The 22028-nt window shown below is 49.4% G+C and overlaps 1 protein-coding gene across 1 annotated transcript in view; it reads left to right on the top strand.

The window, feature by feature from the left end:
• LOC119445666 (beta-1,3-glucosyltransferase) overlaps positions 1–22028 on the top strand; it is a 42996-nt gene that overhangs the window by 6439 nt on the left and 14529 nt on the right. Inside the window, exons 3-6 of the mRNA XM_037709948.2 lie at positions 1649–1728; positions 4625–4736; positions 10456–10586; positions 21086–21146. Of these exons, the coding sequence (XP_037565876.1) occupies positions 1649–1728; positions 4625–4736; positions 10456–10586; positions 21086–21146 (384 nt within the window). The remainder of the gene's footprint in view (positions 1–1648; positions 1729–4624; positions 4737–10455; positions 10587–21085; positions 21147–22028) is intronic.

Raw genomic sequence — 22028 nt, 5'->3', positions numbered from 1 at the left:
TAACCTCGCCGAGCGATGACGTCACGTGCGTCGCCTAGCAACGCCTCGCACCAGCTGTGCGAGCTGTGCGAGGCCGAACCAAAAGCTTAAACAGCTCCGCTGTTAAAAAACAAAACACTGTGACAGCAGTTCCAGAGTTAACAAAACGCAGGTGCCCCTGTGCAGATGTAACGAGGTCCCTCATGAGGGCCACATTGAAAACACAACACTGCTATAACACAGAAACACGAAAGGAAGAATTTGTACAACACAAGGAGAAAATAAACACTTTCGTAAATGCAGCGTCTTGTCGGCATTAAAAGAATACATGATAATCAGATTCCTCGAGAAACTGTACGTACAAATACACGTGCAGCACTGTGTTGTAATTTTTCTGATGGACCCGGGCCCAAGGTTTTATCTCGTTATATATTAGACTACTATTCAGAGCATAGTTTCACCAGCAGCTTCCTTGTGTGAGCTTTACATTCGCGCTGTTTAGCGACGCTGAGGAATAGACTAAAGAGTGCAATTCAAAAAAAAGAAAAAAAAGAACTTTCAAATGGGTGTATTAATTTGCATAAACACCCTTTTCTATGGGTGTAAGTGGATGAGTTATAGACCCAAGGAACATCCTTAAGGGTGCACTTTTCCTTACTGTGCAAACTCTTGGATGTTGAATGCATGCGAATCTAGCCTCGCAAGGCGTGCCGACAACAAGCCGAAAGCAGGGCATGGCAGGGTAGGTCACACCAAGGCAGAGGATGGGATCAAAGTGCCCAGAGTAGGCAAATCGTGCTAATCGCATTATAAGAGAGGGGTAAGGGATCTTCCAAACGCAATGTGTGTTTAGAGGGACAGCGCGAGAACAAAAGGAGCACAGGAACACGGCTTACGAGACAAAGTTTTTGGTGGAAAAGTGGCGATGGTTAATAATAATTATTTATTATTAACCATCGCCACTTTTCCAGCAAAAACTTTATCTCGTAAGCCGTGTTCCTGGTTTCACAACGGCACATAGGGAACACATTAATGAGGGAATACATTATAGCTAGAACTTAGGCGATCGCATAGTAGAAGAACACAAGGACAAGCACCCTCTCTGTGATCGCCCGTTTGCGCTATTATGTATGTACCAATTATCCCAGCAAACAGTCTACTTATAAGAGAGACGTGCTGGTTTACCAGCTTCCTGAAACTGAAGTCGTTGCTCAGTTGTAAACTTTGTGTGCGCGTGCACACTGTGAACGTTTCTTCTCTCCCTCTTCTCATTTATCACTCCCCCTTCCACAATCCTCGTGCAGGGTAGCCAACCGATCTCAGCCTGGTTAACCTCCTTGCCTTTCCATTATCACTCCTCCCCTCCTCCTCGTATACGCAGCCTGCTACCCCTGTGGTTTACTTTGTGCTCCTTTCTCTTTCTCTCCCCTTGTGCTCTCTTTATCTTTTTTTTTAGTCCCCGTAACACCTTCCACTCGCGTAGGATAGCCAACCAGAACGTACCTCTGATTAACTTCCCCGACCTTTATGTACAAAATTCCTCTTTGCTTGTACGCTGCAGGCAATACAATAACGGTTATTTACAATCGAGATCCTACGTATAGTGCTTCTTTGTATCGCATTTCATGGCGCCATGCATGTCAAGACAATACAGCGTTGTGCAATCCAGGCGCCTCCTACCGTGTACCTGTTGCACAAGCAGTGGCCGGACGTCGCGGGAGCGTGGACCGTGTTTCCCCTGATCAAACGGTAAGGGGTGCATTGCGCACTCGTTAGGTTCGTGAACAAAGAGAATGCAGTAGTCAGCGGCAAGTGGCACGGTCACGGGTGTGTTTGGGTGTCGAACGCCCTCCTAAATTTGTTTAAATTGCTGTGGGAGAGAGGAACAGCTTGTGAGGAGGCTGAAGCCAAATTTGTAAGTATACTGCTAATCAGGCTACGTTAATGTGGACGGGCTTCGTAGGAACTACAGTATACCCTGCTTCACGACTGCTACTCATTATTCATGACACCCAGCAATTAAAAGGACAGCCACGGGTGAAATTACTTCGGAAAACTTATTGTGAGCAACCTGAAGAGAATTCAGAGATTGTTAGTTTTACGCTTCAGACGCCAAGTGTGAGATTATGATACCAATTTACGACGGTCAAACTCGTGCGCAAGCGTTGTGGCTGCTTCTCTGGATTGTATGGCTTGTTGAGATCTGCCACGTGTAATATTTACTCTATATAACTAGATGATACTGAAGGTACTGCGAGACAGAATCTGTATCAGTCCGTGATTGTAATCATGTTTCACAATGCGAGTGTCGCACAGCGAGAAACGGTCCATGATCGCGGTATATCAATACCGGGACATTCAACGCGCCCTAAACGATTCGCTCCCTACGCACGTGGGATGCAAGGTCGCTGCGCCCGGTCCTGGAGTGCCTCAAAAGTCCCTAAGCGATTATGTCCCTAGGCACCTAGGAGCTTCACGATTGCCAGGACAACCCGTGTTAAGCGGAAGACACATGACCCGCAGTGCCACGCCCACTCTGTACCACGCCCACTCTGTAATAGCGTCCTCGATCACCCGCACCGGTGCGCACCGGGGCGCCTTGGTGCGCACTTTCATCATCGATCAACCGCACCGGTGCGCACCGACCATCCTCGATCACCGGGAGCGCACCCGGTTGGAGCGGTTTTCCGTTGCCCCGTCTCGCACCGAGAAAATCGGCGGTGCGCCGGGGTGCAATCCCAGCAAGCATTGCGGGACGCGCGCGCACCGCCGACTGCGGAACCGCGCACGCTCTGGCCCGATAGCTGCGGTTGCACGGAGTTGATGGAGTTAACTAGTCGAGATGTCGGCAATGAGAAAGGAAGCGCTGCTAGTTGCCGCAATCGATGAGCTTTTTTCAGTTCGTCTGACAGCGAAGACGTCATGCTGATCGACCTCGTCCAAAACCAATGTGGTGAAGAGCGTCCGAAAGTGGACAGCTTCGTTGAACGACCCGTCAGGCGCCTCGACGACACCGGAGTAGGGAGGTTATTTGGCTCACCATCTTTGTGCTACTAGAACTTGCTGGAAGCTGGCCGCAGAAGCGCACCGCGCTGTGTTACTGACAATACGCTCGACTGCCCGCGCGTACGTTGCTAAAAACGAATACTTACTCGCCATAAAATCGTTCATTTCATCCACCGACATCGCCACATTATGTGTCTTGTCATTAACTACAAAATCCATTGGTGTGTACTTGTAACCAGGTATGTCGGAGCACGCAGTTTGACAAGGTTCGAGTGCTTGCCGCGTATCCTCTGCACCTGCAAACAATAAAACATGCGCGCGCGCGTTTTGCGCACGTTTTGCGCGCCAGGGGCAAAGTAGCGCTTCATGCAAGCATCTGCACGCGGTGCAGTTTTGTCCTCGACGTTGACCCTCCGCAGTGCGCCACCACCGCGGTGCACAGCGCACCATTCTGGTTTCGGGGCAACCCCGGGGCAAGGTGATCGAGGACGCTATAAGACGCTACCGGGAAGCGTATTTCTATTTGCGCCCCCGTACAGCGCTCGACCGCTGGCGCCACGCTGCGCCGCTCGCGCGTACCGCGTTTCTAGGTGGTTGCTTTCGCCGAGGGCGCTCGAACGCAATCATATATTGGTTCGCATGCTCGCTGACTTTGCAAGTGTGGCTGTATGGCTGAGTGGTTACGGCGCTCGCTTCGGGATAATGCGTGCGTGGGTTCAACCCTGGCTGAATTTTTTTCTTTTTTTTTTATTCTATCACGCTTTTTTTTCCTGTCTGTTTGCCAGCGCGGTCGTTTGAACCCCGGCGCCACGGCGGAAGCCGTGGTGCCGGGCGCCGACGCGAAGCGGCGGTCGTTGGGGTGTTGCGGAGCGCAGCGTAGCAACACCCCAAATAAAAAAATACTGCTCCAGTCAGGTAGACTGCTCCCTCCCTGATAGTGAGATTATATTTGGATCATCAAAACAGTGATGTGTTTATTTAGGAATACCACCGATCCCCTAACAGCAGGCTAGTCAGCCCCAACCCAGCGTGTTCTCCGTCAACGCCTCCTCCCTCCTCCGTTCCAACGGCGGCGGCTAGAAACATGGTACGCGCGAGCGGCGCAGCGCGGCGCCAGCGGTCGAGCGCTGTACGGGGGCTGAAATAGAAATACGCTACCGGGAAAACCTTTGGCGCAACCTTCGATCGCAACCTTTGATCGCAACCTTTGGTGTTGTGTAATAATGCGTGTAACGCGTGTGCCTTCTTTTCTGGCATAAACAACGCTGTATTTATGCCTTTACTTCGATTTTGGACTTGCTTGAATTTCTTAGCAATTACATACCCAGTTCTCATGTGCAAAAGAAAAAGAAAGCGGAGAGAGGGGAAGGGGAGAGAAGGAGGCGGCATTTGCGCCGAGTCCAGCGCTTTCTTTAGCGTGTCGCTCCAACTGTTTCAATTCTGACTGTCTCAATACAAATGAACTAGTTCCCTGAGGCAATTAAGCTTTCAAAATTCTTTCGCAGCAAGGGAATTCGCACATTGTCCACGCCACAGGCATATTTATGTAGCTGTTACAACTTCTTTTCTGCGATCTTTGAACACAGTGCAGCCTTAAACACTCGCTGTATTCAAAATACGCCTCTGGTACGCCTTCCAGGCTGGAAATGCTTCACAGAGAAGATGGGCGCTGGTTCTTCTTCTGTGACGACACCACGGGCGTCGAGCTCTCCCTTCTTCACAAGGCCCTGCGCAGACTCAACTCTACGCAGGTAAACAACAATTGTGAACATGCACCACTTCGCATCGCACGTGGTTCTGTGTTACGTCTATCCGGGTAATGATGATGATGATGATGATGATGATGATGATGATGATGATAATAATAATAATAATAATAATAATAATAATAATAATAATAATAATAATAATAATAATAATAATGGTAATAATGGCGGTGAGTGAGTGAGTGAGTGAGTGAACTTTATTGGGTCCACAATAGACGCGAGTAAACTCGACGTCACCTGGCTAGGCCCACTCGGGGACCATCAGGTAATGGCGGTGGTGACGATTTAGATGCCACCATAACGCTGTCGTATACATACGAAATACGAAGATTATTATGCGCAGTTTTTAATTAATTCCCACGGTACAGTCTGAAGTCTTATATAGAACGTGATAGGAGATGACTGCGTTTTTCTTCGGGTGATTGATTTAAATAATCACATTCCTTAACTGAAGTCAGGCGGGACAGATTGTATTGTCACGTAGTAGTGACGATGAAGAAAACAGCAACAATGCCGTGAATGACGAAACTAGCTTTTTATTGGGCGGGCTTGTGCCCACAAAAATAGGCTACACTTGAAGAACAACAATAGCGGCGAACACAGTCGGCGGTCGTCGAAAATCTGATTAGCGGATCAAGCGCGTCGGCTTTTATACATGAGTCATCGAAGGCTCCAAAGTATTCGCTGGTGCTGGTGTGTTTTCCAGAAATTACTACACAATTCGCGTCTCGCATACATGCAACCAGATTATACAAGGTTCGGTGACAACAGACAGCGGATAGAACCATCGATAACATTCCAGAAACTTCCGATAATGCAGGCGTGTCCTGCGCTGAGCGATAACACTATAGACGGTGTACCGCGGTCACCCGAGAAAGATAAACAAGTACACTTGTCAGTATGTTCAGCTTGCGTTTCTTCCATGTATATAATCACTATGAATGGACATAATCTACTCCGGTGTCCTTATCCCAGAAGGCAGACACGTGAATTATTTGGGAACATTACCGCGCGTGCAATATTATTTTTCACCTGTTGTCGGTGATCGCGTTGACAGAATTGTGTTATCGCTGTCGGGTAAGAGGTGCTGGCAGCATCTGAACGTTGTCACCAGTTCGAGTTCTGTGTATAGTTTGAGGAGTGTTTAATCATATTCGATGTACGACGCAAATAGTGCGTGTACATTTTAGAATCTGCGTGGGTATCACCGCTTGCTCTTGAATGTGGATCAGCGGACGGCCTTGAGCAGAGTGATCCGATTCGGCAACGGCCGACCGTGCTTGCCGATGTCGTTGCTGCTTAAAGGGGCACTGCAACACTTTTTGAGCGCGGTATGAAAATGTTTGTAATCCGCAGACAATGCTAGCACATCAAGAATGTGCTGGGCCAGAAAGCATGCGCCTACCAAGCAGCCCAGGACTGGAGCCTTAGTTCCCATGGGACTAACATATGTCATTTGTCTTTGTGTGTCTGTAAGCAATGCTGCCATGAGCATGGGGTTCAATATATCATTCCGCTGCTTGCATCAGAGAGCCCACAGTCTCGCTTAAAGGATTGCTCGCTCTCACCGGAAGCTTTTAGAGCAACCACTACTAAGCCCCGCCCATTACCCACCTATGACGTCATAGACCAGCCCGCGACAGCCCACAGACGCCAGCCATTGGGAAATTGTTCATGACGATGAGTTACTCCCGAGCGAAAGCTCGCGCACGGATGCACACCTTTCCATGTCTTCTAGCAAACGGGGTCGAGATGGTTGTTAAAATAGTATTGACGTGACATCTCCTACTGTGCATGTCTTATTTAATTGAAGGTCCTTGACCTAGAAGCACTAGATAACAATATAGGCAAGTTCACTGCGCGGCCCGATGAATCAGCATAGCAGATGAACGAGCAAGCAGTGCCAAAACGTCGCGATGTTCTGCTCGTATACGTGGCCACCTTCTGTGTCATAACTTCACGGCGTATAAACCGTCATCCTGGCGAACGAAACCGAAACTGGTTCGTAGAACAGCTATTGTGGTAAATTATTTAGAGCGCTTTGCCAGTGTCCTTTTCTATTTTTCTATATGGTTTCGAGGTTGAGGACTTTCATTTAAAGCAAGAAAGTGAAAAGTCGAAAATGTCGTGTCAGTATCCTCATTTAACACATCCCAGCCGTCCTGTCACCGCTCCCTTGTCACCCTGTGGCACCTTTGTCAGGCCTCAAGCTTGAAGAGGCAAGCGCACCGCAGAAAGAAGAAAGAGTAAGAACGCAGCAAGAGGCAGGCTATGAGCGCCGCCCCAGCTGAGGGAAACGTGCTGAGGAGTAATGGGGCAGCTAAACACTCGATCCGTTACTACTACTATAGGTCCTTTTCACAAATTTCCGCGGAATATTTTCATTGACAGGCATCGCATTCAATGCGATGCGCTCTCAGTTTTGAAGAAAAGGTGCTAGCTGGTCCCCTGAAGTGTTGTTTCGCTTTCTGGGCGGGGCGAGCAAGTTCGGCTCTCGTTCACTCTTTCTGGTGGTATTTTTGATTCTGCACCACTTTTTGTCATCATACCTCGTGGCAATTTTGTATATGCATAATGCTTAGGCCCCGCAATCATTATTCCGGTGCTCCACCCAGATCGGGGCCGAAGTGAACAAGCCTCCGCCACGGCGGGCCTCTGGACAGCCTTGAGCTCGCAAAGCTCCGTGCTCTAGCGCTGAGTCCCAGGAGGACTGGTCAGGAAAGTCCGTGCCCGCGTTGGGAGGGCACAGCCAGAGCATGTGTTCGAAGTTGTTGTATTGGTGGCCGCAGTGTGGGCATTCCTGATTCTGCACCACTTTTGCACCGTCATCATACCTCCTGGCAATTTTTATATGCATAATTCTTAGCAAAATTATTGTGAAGATGAAGGGAACTTGGTCTCGGGCGCTCGCAAAGCGGGCGCTAGGAGAGGGAAGACGACGAGGAAGATAATGGAACAGCTGGCCCAGGAACGGGTGCTGTCTCTTTATTCCATTACATTATGTTCTTTTTACTTCCTACTGCAAATTTGCGCAGATTTCAAGGCGCCTGTTTTGTCACGTTGCGCGCACGCTTTCATAGGTCCACCAGAATAGCGAGCACATACCGCACGCCACGGCGCTTCACTGTGCAGCATGTGTCATCTTATTATGACGCTGTTTAAACTTTTATTGCCGAAGCCCGGCGTCAAGCTCCTGGAGTGAGCGAAGTACATGCCCATCGTATAGACCTACACCGCGACGCTACGTCACGAAGATGCGGTGGCGCTGTCGTCGCGAGTTACTTTCGCATGGCAGGCACTCTGCCGCCGAGCCGCCGACTGCCGAGCTTTCCTGAGTTGCCGCAGGGTTTCGCGGGTGCGTGTGCGGTTCTATGTGTGCGATCCTTATTCTGCAGATACCCGCCATCAAACTCGCCGTAAAAATGCACTGTTGTTCTACTTACTCATTTAACAAAGCGCTCTTTTATGCACTGCAGCACACAAGTAACTAGAACGCCCGTGTATTTTGTCCCACACTTTGGGAAATAATATTTCGAAACTGCTGTAATCCTGGAAATACATTTCCATTGGATACGTCTTGCAAGCTCACCGGCTACAATTCGTAAATTGCAATATGTGCCCTAAGGTAAATAATTAAGAAGTTAATTAGTGAATTTTCGTTAATTCGTTGAATATGTGTTTCGATTTCTTGTGACAGTAATGTTCGCCTCTTCCATTAATAATACAGCTCAAGGACAAGAATAGTGCTATCTGCCACAGGCGATTTTTGAAAATTCCGTAGAACTTAAGAAATAAAGTTGGCCGAAACTGCAACACAGACGCTGCCTAAACGGCGTCTCACGTGCGCCCACGACACAACACAACACCGGCACGTCTATCAGGGGCCGTATTCTGAAACGTTCCACTTCGGCGATAGTTCGCCTTTCGTTAGGCGCGCGCTGGCTGGTTGAGCGAAACCGGAAAATAAATCGCGCCATCTAGTAGTTCCGGTGCACGTCATTTTGACGTCACGGTGTCATTGGATGCTCCCGACATATATTGAATAAACGAACACGCCTGTGTCGTACTGCGGCCGATACATTCGAAAACAACACACCCGAGCCGCTCTGCACTCGCATGGTGCGCTCTCTAGTGTGTTGCAAAGCGTTCGAGCGCGCGTGTTGGTAGTGCATGCTGACGTCACGGGTAAGTAGCCGGTTGATTTACTGAACGTGACTATCGCCTAGGCGAACGATCGCCGAAATTGGTGGAACGTTTCAGAATACGGCCCCAGCTGATTGCACCTCGATCGCGAGGCGCAGGTGCAGCGCTGGCTTTCCGTTGAAAGCTTCGACGCTTAATTCAGCTCGTAGATGAATAAATAAAGCACGCGGTAAACACCTTTTCATTGACGTTTTAGCGACGGGCAAGCCGCAGGCTCCATTCTACTGGGATTGGTACGGCTTCTGTCGCACTCGAGAATGGCTGACAAGCGTGGTTGTCGATATATACGAATAATACCACTCTTGAGAATACGAATAGGGTTATTCTGCACTATGTATACGTCCGTTAGCGCACATTTTTAGCTGCGTTGCTAGCACTCCGATCCAACAAACTGTGCATGGTGTTTGTTCCGTATTGGCCCTTGTTTCGACCAGGCTTAGGCGATAGAAACAAATGACGCAAGAAGTATGGCAAGCGATAATAATAATAAAAAAAACGCGGTGTTTGTCTTGTTTCCAGCGTTGTTTTTTTCTCGCCTAATTAACCTTATAACCAACTCGGACAACTTTGAAGCTTGGAGAGTGGGTTAATGTTCCCCTCCCCATGTTTAGAAACTTAGCTGTCAGTGCACGCGAAAGGAATGACTAAATTTTATAAGCAAAAAATAAATAATAATTGATTCGCCATCACGGCCCTGCGGAAGTGGGCGTCCAGCTAAGCTGTTGAGGACCACCACTACGACTGCTGAGGGGTGTGTGCAATGCTTTATTGCTTTAGAGCAATGGTAGTAATGGCAATTTAGAGTAATGGCTGTAATGGTAATTTTGGCAGCGCACCGCCGCTGGTCGTATTGCCTTTCTTTTTCCCTATGCCGCTCCTCGAGAGTCCTTATAACTATGCGTTGCGTACCCATAGCGATGCTACAACAACAATGAAATCAGTTGCTAGGCTGGTTCTTTTATGTAGGAAACGCTAGTGACGTCACTGCCCACGTCGCAAGCTGCCGTCGCCGCGGTCGCTTGCGCAACAGTGATGTTTAACGGGAAACGTATGCGGGGAGCGCTACGTGCTTCACCTTGTTATCAGGAACGCCTTATCATCAATTATGTGGTTCGGATGCTTATTTTGTGATTGTTCTTTATGGAAACTGGTGCTGTTCTGTACGTTGTATGCGTGATTCCAAAGAATGTATGCACTTTTTGCTTCACTGTGCTGAGTGCTTGAAGCCTCTGTCTTATACGGAGGTATGAGCCGCTGCTATAGGCTGCTCTGCACTGCCGCCGGGATCGGCCCACATTTTTGCTAACGGATGCAGACACGGAAAATGCCGACCACCGAGAGGCATCGCTGTAAAAAAAAAAAAAAAAAAGAAAGAAAAAAAAAAAGTCTTGATATATCGACGGAAGTTGTATACTTGCGTTTGCTTCCTCTGCAACACGCACGTGCAAACACTGCCCGCCTTTCGTGAAGTTCGCTATAGCGTGAACATCCGTGCCCGCAGGAGGCCCAGTTCGTGGGCCACGCCCTGTGGGACGAAGAGACGACCATCGTGCACCACTTCGATGACCCGCGGTCGCTGGCCTACCCGGACCTGTCGGCGGGCATGGCACTGAGCGAGGCGGCGATGCAGAGGTGGGTCGCGGAGAACGCGCACACGTGGTGTTGCCACGGCCACTCGTCCAGCTGCCGGTGATGACCCTTAGTTTGCTGACATCCATTCACGCGCTGTCTTGATTTCCAGAGCAAAATTTACTTCAGTAAAAGCCGAGAGGACAGCCTGAGGGCGACAGTCCTCTATAGCCTGCTGTACTTTGCTCAAAGGGATGGGGAAGAGGAGAAAGAGAGGAGGAGTGGCGATCAGGAAATAGGCAGCAGCATGTGAATGTGCCGGCCGGGTGTAGTTTTTTTTTTTTTTTTTTTTGTCAAGCACTTTTTAAGGATAAGCCTACAAAATTGGCTCGGATTACGTCACTACAGATCTGCCCAGGCAGACATAATTTGCAAGAACAACCAAAGAAATTAATTGCTTAAATTATACGCGTAATTAATTTCATAAGTACAAACTGTCCGGCACAGGTTTATAGACCCTTTTCACGGCGATGCCGTGGGCGCCGCCAAGTTTGATCACGTGGTAACGCGTCCATTGCTTGCCTATAAGCTGCCTCCGTTGCCTCCGTGTTTACAACAGATGTGCATGACGTCACTGGGGCTCATCACGCCTGTGTTTCGGCGGATATAGACGGTGAATGGGTGGACGACACGAAGATTAAGCCGCAGCTTCAGAGTATACGTGTAAGCGCTTTCGTATAGCTCATTAAGATTTGTCCGAACAGCGCGAGCAGCTCCATGCCAAGCTGTCCAAACCTTACGCTTATGAATTAAATCAGGATCAGTGTGTTTTGCTCTTCGTTATTTATTTGGCTAAAAAGACGCAGTTTTGCCCGAAAGGCGAAGCATCGATTGGGATAGCAAATTAGTAGACAGCTATACGCCCGTAAGGATAGTTGTTTTATCGGCCGTATAAACTCGTAAACGTTCGCTTGCATGCCAACTAAATTAACAAGCATGGTGTCACGCGCGCACAGACAAACAGAAACACATCTCACTCGATGAGCGCGGACACTCGCTGTCAAAACGCTGGCGTACGAGGAAGAGCGGCAGCAGCAGCGAGCGAATTGGCCTTCGTGCTACTGTGATGTGTTTCGTTATCACTGATCTCGGAGGCGTGCGGGTGTTATGAGAGATGGAGAGGGAAGACGCATGGCGACACAGCAAACAGATTTTATTTACACGCGAACTCAAAACCAAAAAACCTCAAACCGAAAATCAAGCTACACACTGAACTAAAACACAATGAATAAATAAATGCCAACAAATGTACAACCTAATGAATCAATAAATATCCTTAACTTCGCCTCCGTTAGTCCTAGGCCCTTCCTACCCCAAAGTCTGGCATCACTGGCCTACTGTAGCGACGATACAAGAAAGTCGTTCTTACGGAGCTGTGGTTGCTCGTATCTTCCCGGCCGGAATCTCGTAGAATCCTTTTCCATGTGGCCGTTTCGCCGATCTTCGCATCAACGTTGCTGCATAGAAGTCGGTCCTTTCAACTGGCTCGTCTCGGAAGCCTGGGTAACCCGGTCGCTGTTGCTGACGTGGCCGGGAGAGGTGACGGGTTAGGCCTAGCGACGTCCTCGGCCGCTGCTTCCGTCTCGCTCCTTTCCCGAGTGCCGACGTGGCGTTCCGGGGATCATCGAGCGTGCCGGTCTGCCTTGGAAGAGGGGTCCTTTCTGGGGTGCCCGGTCCTGCCGTGAGAGGCTGCAGCCGGTCCAGGAGCCTCACTCGAACTTGCCGAGGTCGACGGCCACACCATGGACGGCCAACGTCACGGACTCGGCCAGACCCCCAAGTCTCCCGTCGCCAGAGCGGTGCTGGCGATGCGACCTTCCTGGCCCGGAACCACGTCGATAATGCTCAGACAACGCCGTTTCTCCTTCGATCACGCCTCGGGTCACGCGCCTCGCGCGCTCGCGCCGTTCGGAACGCTCCGATCACATAGTCCTCGTCTTCTTTTATTTACTTACTTTTTTATTTATTTACTTTTTTACTCTTTTATTTATTTACTTATTTATTTTAGCCACTTACTCATGACATGGCTCCCCTCTTCAAGAGTTTTTTTTTTTTTTCAAAAAACTGCTTTCTCTTGTCCTCAATTTTCCTGCTGGGCTCTTCTGAGGCTTGCGGACTTCACTTGTGCTCGCGGCTCGCTTGTCACCACAACATTTTCGCGCACATTTCACCTTTCACCACACACTGCACTGCAATGGTCTTTTCGTAATGTTCATTGTCCCAAAACACTCTACATGAATAAACTTGCTATTTACACACGTTTGTAAAAGTTGACAATTCCAGTGTCCGAGGGCATTCCTAATGATAGTCCTTTTGTAGCCTACCAGTTATACCTGTACTATTTTTCCGCCTTTTTCGGAGCTCCCACGCTTCCCTACGTACGGCCTGCTTCTTCCTCTTTCCTCCTCTAGCACATTTCTTGGGCGGTTTGGAATGTCCCTGCCTTAACTCTGGCCTCTTAATCCTTTTCCTTGACGTCCGCCTCTTCTCATGCATCTGCATTTTAATACGCTGTTTTCTTTTCTATCTACTGGGAGTTTTCTGTCTACCTCCATGCTTTGCGCGTTTTAGGCGACTAGCGCATCTATCCTCCCTCTCATTTCTTTCGGAGTTTGGCTGATTCCTCATTTCTGATGCCTGTCGATCACTGAAATCGTTTTCGATTATCACCTCACTGTCATTCCGAGGTGAATCTACTTTTTCCTCTACTACGCCCTTACGCGTTCTGTGCGAGTTCTTCCTACCCTTGCTCGTTGTCTTGCGTCTCGAGTGATTCGGGTATCTGCCAGCTTTCTCATTTCTCTCTGAGGTTGGCTGACTTATCGATTCTGATGCTTGGCTATCCTTGGAATCATTTTTCATTACCAACCCCCTGTCGTTCTGGGTTGAAGCTACTTTCTCTACACCGTCATAGGCGCTATCTATTCTGCCAACGTCTTCTGACAGATTTCTGCTTTCAGGCTGCTCTATTGTGCCAACTTCCTCTGGCATCTTTCTGACGTCAGGCTGTTCTACTACGCTAGTGGGCCTACTCTCTATGTTTAGCTCGGCGTCACTCTCTTTCCTTTTTAATGCCTGTAACTGGTCTCGCAGCACTTGGATCTCTCTCTCCTGGAGCTGCTTTCTTTCCTCGTAAGCTTTAGTAACTGCGGCAAGTTCTGATAATCGAGCGGCCTCTACGCGTTTCCTTTCATCCTCAATTAGTTTGAGGCCCTGCTCCTTGCTGAGCTTCTGCTTGCGAATAGTGGCCGATATCGCCTCCCAGTCCATCTTTGCAACTTCCGAGAATCAGTGACTGGGCTGGATAGAATCCGGGACGGATCCTGGCAAGCTCGCCAATTGTGATGTTTTTTTGTTGTCACTGATCTCGGAGGCGTGCGGGTGTTATGAGAGATGGAGAGGGAAGACGCATGGCGACACAGCAAACAGATTTTATTTACACGCGAACTCAAAACCAAAAAACCTCAAACCGAAATCAAGCTACACACTGAACTAAAACACAATGAATAAATAAATGCCAACAAATGTACAACCTAATGAATCAATAAATATCCTTAACTTCGCCTCCGTTAGTCCTAGGCCCTTCCTACCCCAAAGTCTGGCATCACTGGCCTACTGTAGCGACGATACAAGAAAGTCGTTCTTACGGAGCTGTGGTTGCTCGTATCTTCCCGGCCGGAATCTCGTAGAATCCTTTTCCATGTGGCCGTTTCGCCGATCTTCGCATCAACGTTGCTGCATAGAAGTCGGTCCTTTCAACTGGCTCGTCTCGGAAGCCTGGGTAACCCGGTCGCTGTTGCTGACGTGGCCGGGAGAGGTGACGGGTTAGGCCTAGCGACGTCCTCGGCCGCTGCTTCCGTCTCGCTCCTTTCCCGAGTGCCGACGTGGCGTTCCGGGGATCATCGAGCGTGCCGGTCTGCCTTGGAAGAGGGGTCCTTTCTGGGGTGCCCGGTCCTGCCGTGAGAGGCTGCAGCCGGTCCAGGAGCCTCGCTCGAACTTGCCGAGGTCGACGGCCACACCATGGACGGCCAACGTCACGGACTCGGCCAGACCCCCAAGTCTCCCGTCGCCAGAGCGGTGCTGGCGATGCGACCTTCCTGGCCCGGAACCACGTCGATAATGCTCAGACAACGCCGTTTCTCCTTCGATCACGCCTCGGGTCACGCGCCTCGCGCGCTCGCGTCGTTCGGAACGCTCCGATCACATAGTCCTCGTCTTCTTTTATTTCGCCTCCGGCCACTTACTCATGACAGCTACATCTTGCTTAAACGCTAATTAAGCGGCGAGAACACAGCGCACACGAAGCTATGAGCCCTCGGCACACCTAGAGCGCGTAGACTATGTACTGGCATCGCCGATCGCTTTCAAGTTAGGGCTCGCGCTGCCGCGCTCAGCCGCGTCATACGCGGCCGCGCCTCCCACCCCCGGTGGCTTGCGCGCGGTGAGAAACGGCGTGCTTCCTCCCTGCCTTCCTCCCTTGCGCGCGCTAGATCAAGCCAGCAACCTCAGCTCACCCTCGCACGCTTTCACTCGCGCCTACAGCATACGGCGCGTGGCCACGGTGTTATGATACTTTGAAGCAGCGAATTGTCATGTTTCTCAGTGAATAAGTTTCCTCGGTGCGGTCTCTATCTGATTGTTCATTTTCTGCCTAATTGCTCGCGGTTGTGCTCAGTTGAGATAGGAGGTGGGAGGAGGAGAGAAGGAGAGAAGGCAGGGATGTTAACCAAAAATGTGTCTGGTTGGCTACCCTATACTCTGGGAAAGAGGGAAGCTTTGTTTTACGCTGCCCTATACTACACGGCACAGACTCACAGGGGTGTTGAACCTCGCTTCGCGGTGCATGCTGCGCGCGTACTCACGAAAATCGAACGAATAATTTGACGCGAATTATTTCAGTCTACATAGCTATATTGAGATGTAGAAAGAAAGAACTCGACTTTTACGACGATTCTCTTCAACTTTTCATTGTCAATATGTTCCGTAAAATTTGTACTTAAGAAGTCAATTGATGAAGTCAGTTTAGATTAATGAATGAATTTAGTTTGTTTTTCTTCAAATGATGTCCGCCGATTCTCTACAACTTTTCATTGTCAATATGTGCCGTAAAAATTGTACTCTAGAAGTCAATTGATGTAGTCAACTTAAATTAATGAATGAATTTAGTTTGTTTTTCTTCGAATGATGTCCACTTGTGCAGATCATATGAGGACATTTTTCAGGCTGTTTTTTTAAGGGTCCGACATTAAAAATGTCAGTGGCGATTTAGCAGTAAATGCGATATAAATGCGTTAGCATTATGTGCGTGCGTGTGCGTGTGTGTGTGTGTGTGTGTGTGTGTGTGTGTGTGTGTGTGTGTGTGTGTGTGTGTGTGTGTGTGTGTGTGTGTGTGTGTGTGTGTGTGTGTGTGTGTGTGTGTGTGTGTGTGTGTGTGTGTGTGTGTGTGTGTGTGTGTGTGTGTGTGTTCATGTCATTGATTCCTCATTGAAGTACACAGAAAACAGGCGGGGACTCGGGTGTAAACGTTGCCGTGCCAGGGCATGTCTGGGGAGGGGGGCTCGTCCATCCTTTGTATCCGTCAGCAGGACCATGTCACGAGGACAGCGCACCGTCCTTTTCTACACGTATATGCCAATTTGGCGCTAATGCAGAGACCAATGCCTACCATTCACAGTCATGTTGAGGTCGTGGGCATAGCATGCGCACTTCACAGTAATGCAGGCGTGCGAATATTGGAAATTTCTAATACAAATCGAATAGTCTCTGCTATTTGATTGAGCTTGCTGATTCCACGTTATGCCTACAAATTTCTTAATTTCATTACACCGCCGAATTCTCTGCCGTCCTCGACTGCGCTTCCCTTCCCTTGGTATACATTCTGTAACTCTAATAGACCACCGGTTATCTGCCTTACGCCTTACATATGCGTAAGGCAGATCCCCCCCCCCCCTTCCCCCCCAATGGGAACCATTTCCCCACCAATGGGAAACCATCGCATGTGATTTCAAGTGAGGCCGCTAGCAACGTTCGAGGACAGTTGCACGCGACAGAGGACGTCTTCGACGGCTTTCGCAGCGCAGGGGACGGAGTGATCTTTAGTTCTGGGCGCAAGTTTGCCCCTTAATAAATTGTTTATTTTTTAAACCCTTGCTGAGCAATGTCGCTACAATATTAATCTCCAACCCTGCTCTTACACTCTCTCGGCTTAGGTCCTGAATCATTTCTTGCAAGTCATCACTACCGTTGCTGAAGAAGACAACGTCATCTGCAAACCGTAGGTTGCTGAGATGTTCGCCGTTGATCCTCACTCCTTATCCTTCCTAGTCTAATAGCTTTCTAATGAAGAAGACAAGACGACGACGAAGCAGCCGAGCCGACCGAAGACGGCTTTCGTTACTCCTGACGGCCTGTATGAGTTTAACGTCATGCCGTTCGGATTGTGCAATGCCCCAGCCATTTTCGAACGGATGATGGATAACACCCTTCGTGGCTAAAAGCGGAATACCTGCCTCTGCGACCTTGACGACATCGTCGTTTTTCCTCGAGATTTTCCAACTCATCTTGTTCGTCTTCGTGCGATTCTCACGTGCTTCACCTCTGCTGGCCTTCAACTTAACATCAAGACGTGCCATTTTGCTGCGCGCCAGCTCACGATACTAGGTCACGTCGTCTACAAGGAGGGCGTTCTTCTGGACCCCGCAAAGCTCCGTGCCGTAGCCGAATATCCCAAGCCGAATTCCATGAAAAGTTTCATTGGGCTGTGCTCGTATTTTCGTCGATTTTTGCGCGACTTTGCTTCCATCATCGCGCCTCTTACCAACCTTCTGACATCCTCTGACGGCCTGTCTGCTTGGTCACGAGCGTGCGACGACTCTTTTCAAACACTACGGCGCTTACTGACGCCGCAACCAAACCTTCGCCACTTTCAACCTAATGCGCCTACTGACGCCAGCGGTGTCAGCCTTGGTGCTGTATTGGCTCAAACAAAATCAGGATACCAAGAATACGTCGTTGCTTACGCGAGTCGAACCCTCAAGAAAGTCGAGTCTAATTATTCCGTCACTGAAAAAGAGTGCCTCGCCATAATTTGGGCTTTGGCTAAGTTTCGTCCGTACCTTTATGGCCGCCCTTTCGGCGTCGTCACGGACCATCATGCTCTATGCTGACTCTCTGCTGAAAGATCCCTCGAGGCGCCTCGGCGGTTGGACGCTTCGCCTGCAAGAATACGACATTCGTGTTGCGAACCAATCCGGCCGCAAGCACTCGGACGCTGTATGATGCGCTGTCCCGCTCGCCGCTAGCGTCTGACACGGCTTCTGTCAGCTTCTTTGGCTCTCTTGCCACCTATTGAATTCGCAGACATGTCGTCGGAGCAACGCAAGGATGCGTGGATTTGTCAACTGCTTGACTTTCTAACTGATCCATCAGCTTATCCCGCCTCAAGAACTCTTCGTCGTCAAGCTGCCCATTTCGCTATTCGAGACGATCTCCTCTACCGGCGCAATTACGCGTCTGATGGCCGGAGGTGGCTGTTAGTGGTATCCCGTCACATGCGCACGGAAATGTGCGCTGCTTTCCTCACCGACCCGCAAAGCGCTCACGCCGGCGTTCTTAGGACCTACAACCGCCTGCGTCAGTGATACTACTGGCGCGGAATGTATACATTTGTGTGCAAGTACATAAGCACTCGCACTGCCTGTCAGCGGCGCAAGGCTCCACCTCAACGCCCGGCCGGTACTCTGCAGCCTGTCCCTTGCCCGGCCGCGACTTTCCAATTGCTAGTAGATATATTCAAGCCTTGCTCGTTCACTTCAACATCGTTTATCGCATGACAACTGCATATCATCCGCAAACGAATGGCCTAATTAACTGAGCGATTTAATCGCACTCTCGGGGATATGCTGACAATGTACACCGCGTCGGACCAGACCAATTGAGACACCGTCCTTCCATTCGCTGTTACGCACGCGACCACAGGATTTTCGCCGTTCTTTCTCTTGTACGGACGCGAGCCATCATGCACGCTGGACGCAATGCTTCCCTACGCACCTGACTCATCTGAATACATGCACTCAAATTTCTGATGTCGCCAGGTACGCCGAAGATTGTCGACAATTGGCCCCCTCGTTGACAACCGAGGACCAAGGTCACCAGAAGCTCAGGCACGACACTGACCGACCTCTTCGTATTTTCGCGACCGATACCCTCGTTTGGCTTTGGATTCCTCCGAGTACTCCTGGGTTTTCGTCTAAATTATCGGCCCGATATCACGGCCCTACCGCATCCTCGCTCGGACATCTCCAGTCAATTACGAGGGTGAGCCTTTGACTCCGTCTCATGACTTATGTCGTCGTGGTCGAGAAATCGTGCACGTGAGTCCCCTCAAGCCCTATTATGGCCCCGCTGTACTGTCAACGCCTTAAGTCGCCAGGATGGCTACGCTATTCCCCTGGGGCCAATGTAATGAAGAAGACAAGACGACCCGAGATTGCGCTTGCCTGGAGGAGGAGGATTTTGGCTCCTTGACGCTCGCCATTTCTTGACGCTCGGATTTGACGTTCTTTTAGTCGTTCCTCGTTTACGCGTCAATAAAGGACGTCCCAGCTTGAATACTTCTAAGGATGGCAGTGAATGTCATTGGAGAGATTGTCTTTCCTTGCCTGACCCTTTCTTGCCTGGCTGCCGCCGTAGTACCATTGGTAGTCCAACGCACGCGTAATGTGGAGGTTGTGGGTTCGGCTCCCACCGGCGGCAGCCAGCTGGACTATGCGCTTTCTCTTTCTCCTTCTTCTCCTCCTCATAGCTCAATAATGTTTGGAACCTTTTTCTCGCTGAATAGAGCCGTAGAGATAACTTTGAAAAAAGAAATAACTTGGCACCAAGGACAAAAAGCTGCGTGTAGCTTGGATTGCCAAACTTGGAACCGGCAAGCAGCCATCGGCTACAACTCGGATGTGCAGCAAGCGCGCACTGAGAAGCTCGCCCGCTCGCGCTGCCCGGTTAATGTCATGAAGATTTGGTTTGTCAACTTATTGATGCTAGATAATAGCAAGTTCACCAGAATGGAAAGGGAGCGGCACAATAAAAAAAGGCATGGCACATGCTGTTAGCACCAAACAACGAATGTACTGCACGGATTAACACCCGCCGCGGTGGCTTAGTCAGCTCAGGCGTTGCGCTGCTGAGCACGAGATCGCGGGATCGAATCCCGGCCGCGGCGGCCGCATTTGGATGGAGGCGAAATGCAAAAACGCCCGTGTGCTTGCGTTGTAGTGCACGTTAAAGAACCCCAGGTGGTCAAAATTAATCCGGAGCCCTCCACTACGGCGTGCCTCATAATCAGAACTGGTTTTGGCACGTAAAACCTCAGAAAGAAGAAGAATGCACGGATTAACAAGAAGAATCAGCGGGAATTTCCTCGCTGAGAAGACCGATAAACATAGAGTGCGACGAAACTTGAGAAATAACGGTATTGAAACGTCCAAGAATTTAGAAGAAAAGAAAAAAAGAACTATTATTGAATCGTCGCGATGGCACATCACGAGTTGTCGTATAGCGTCGAAGTCCCTAGTTATAACGAAATTATTTTTGAACAGCTCTGATGGCGTCCACGCAACAATGGGTGCTTGTGTACTGTCAGATGTTTATATGTTGCAGCCTAACGCTCACGGCACGGTGCGACAACGCGCTCGCAGTGAGCGATCGCTGCAGTGAGGCTTCATTCTGTTATACTCCATTTGGTTATACAGACAGCACACTGTAAGGACACGTTTCCCATAGTTTGCTCTCAGCGAATGCCTATACCTATCACGCAAGCTAGAAGCTGGTTCGGGGGGGACTCCATCACGGCGACCGCGCGCAATGGGCGTTCGCTGTACGTATTGGGTAATGAGATAGCGCCTGTAAACTATACTGCGGTTTCTGTTTGCCCAAGATTATTATTTTGACAGTAAGAAACTTCCCTCGTTTGGAGAGTACTTACATAAATGGCCAGGAGGGCTCCCGCGTGGTGTTCTTATTGCGCGCCGACAGCCAAACCTACGAGGAGCGCGCCGCGTTATCCCTCATACTACGCAAGCGAGGCGCTTCCGACAGATGGCGACTCCGTAAGTCCTCGCCCCAAATAGTTTCTCTGTTTCTGTTTTCGGTGCACACGCACTTAACCGTTTAATGCTTCATCGGCTCGTGATTTCTGTAAAGCATCATCTTTACTGCAAGAAAAAAAAAAGAAAGACAGAAAAAGAGATACTTGGAGAAATCTGAAGATTTCGCGTTTTATAACGGTTCGACACTGATCGCTCGTGCTAATGCATGTCCTGCGGCTGATTTTATTAAACAGGCGCTCTTTTTTTCTTCAGAATTTGTAATTGAAAGCACGTACTTGCAGAAGCGTCGTTCTCGCAGACACTTGGTCACATTTATACTGCAACGTAGTGTTCACCGTTCACGTGCAGCAGCGTTCATAAATCGACTGCTTACAGCATTCTCCTAAACATTTCCAGGGTGGCTGAAGCACTGGACGTCGCGTCTCCGGAAGACTTCTCCATCGATCGGCAATACGAGGTGAGCTATAAACAAACACTGAAAGGAGTATGGAGCGAGCTTTTCGCGGATAATTTTTATCAGTTCGATTCTAATCAGCATCCATACAAGCACCGCTTCGTGCATTGATTATATCAGGCCAGGCCTCGTCGCCACCGGCGCTGCGTGAATTAGCATATTAGCAAAGCGCGGTCGCCTACTTTTTCAGCTGTGAGGTGTGCTGGGTATTGAACGAGAACCGCCTGTTTACCGGAGAATGGCGAAGCGGTAAATCCTAGACTATGCCTCGAACAATACTGTGATCCATTTCCTTCTTCTCATTTCATTAAATTTTTTAAGACCCTTTGAAGGGGTACGTGTTACATCAGGGGTTCCAGTTGTACAGAAAAGGTGTAACTGTGGCAATATTTCAACGTGAATGACTTGTGACGCTGTGCATGAAACTTTGTAATTATAGCAGTGGCGTTGTTGGAAGGCCGTTGCAGTCTTCGACTGCTCGATAAAAGAAAGAAATAAGTGTTTTAGTATGTTTTCGAATGCGCTTAGTGAAGGAACTTGCGAAAAAGTGAGAGTTGCGAGAAACAGCCGCGCCAACCTTGGATTCCTCGGCTGCAGCATGCGCCGAATTTGAGATCATCCGCTCATTTCTCTAATACGCGTTATTCGACGCACTCTTAATTATGATAACTGCATAAGCTATACATACGAGAACTTACGCAGCTTTGCGGTTGATGAACGTTGAACTTCGTAGCAAGGACTTATTTCTCCTATATTGTAGGTAGTATAGGGAGCTTTAGTATATAGCGGAAAACGCTTACGTTTGCGTGCGACGCAACGCTGTATTTTAGAATAGCGGAACGGAGCAAAACGCTAACGCAAATAAGTCCCTATATAAGAAAAGTA

The sequence above is a fragment of the Dermacentor silvarum genome, chromosome 3, assembly GCF_013339745.2.
Source record: "Dermacentor silvarum isolate Dsil-2018 chromosome 3, BIME_Dsil_1.4, whole genome shotgun sequence".
NCBI lineage: Eukaryota > Metazoa > Arthropoda > Arachnida > Ixodida > Ixodidae > Dermacentor > Dermacentor silvarum.
Note: the sequence above shows the minus strand (reverse complement) of the source record. Positions and strands in the feature narration are given on the sequence as shown.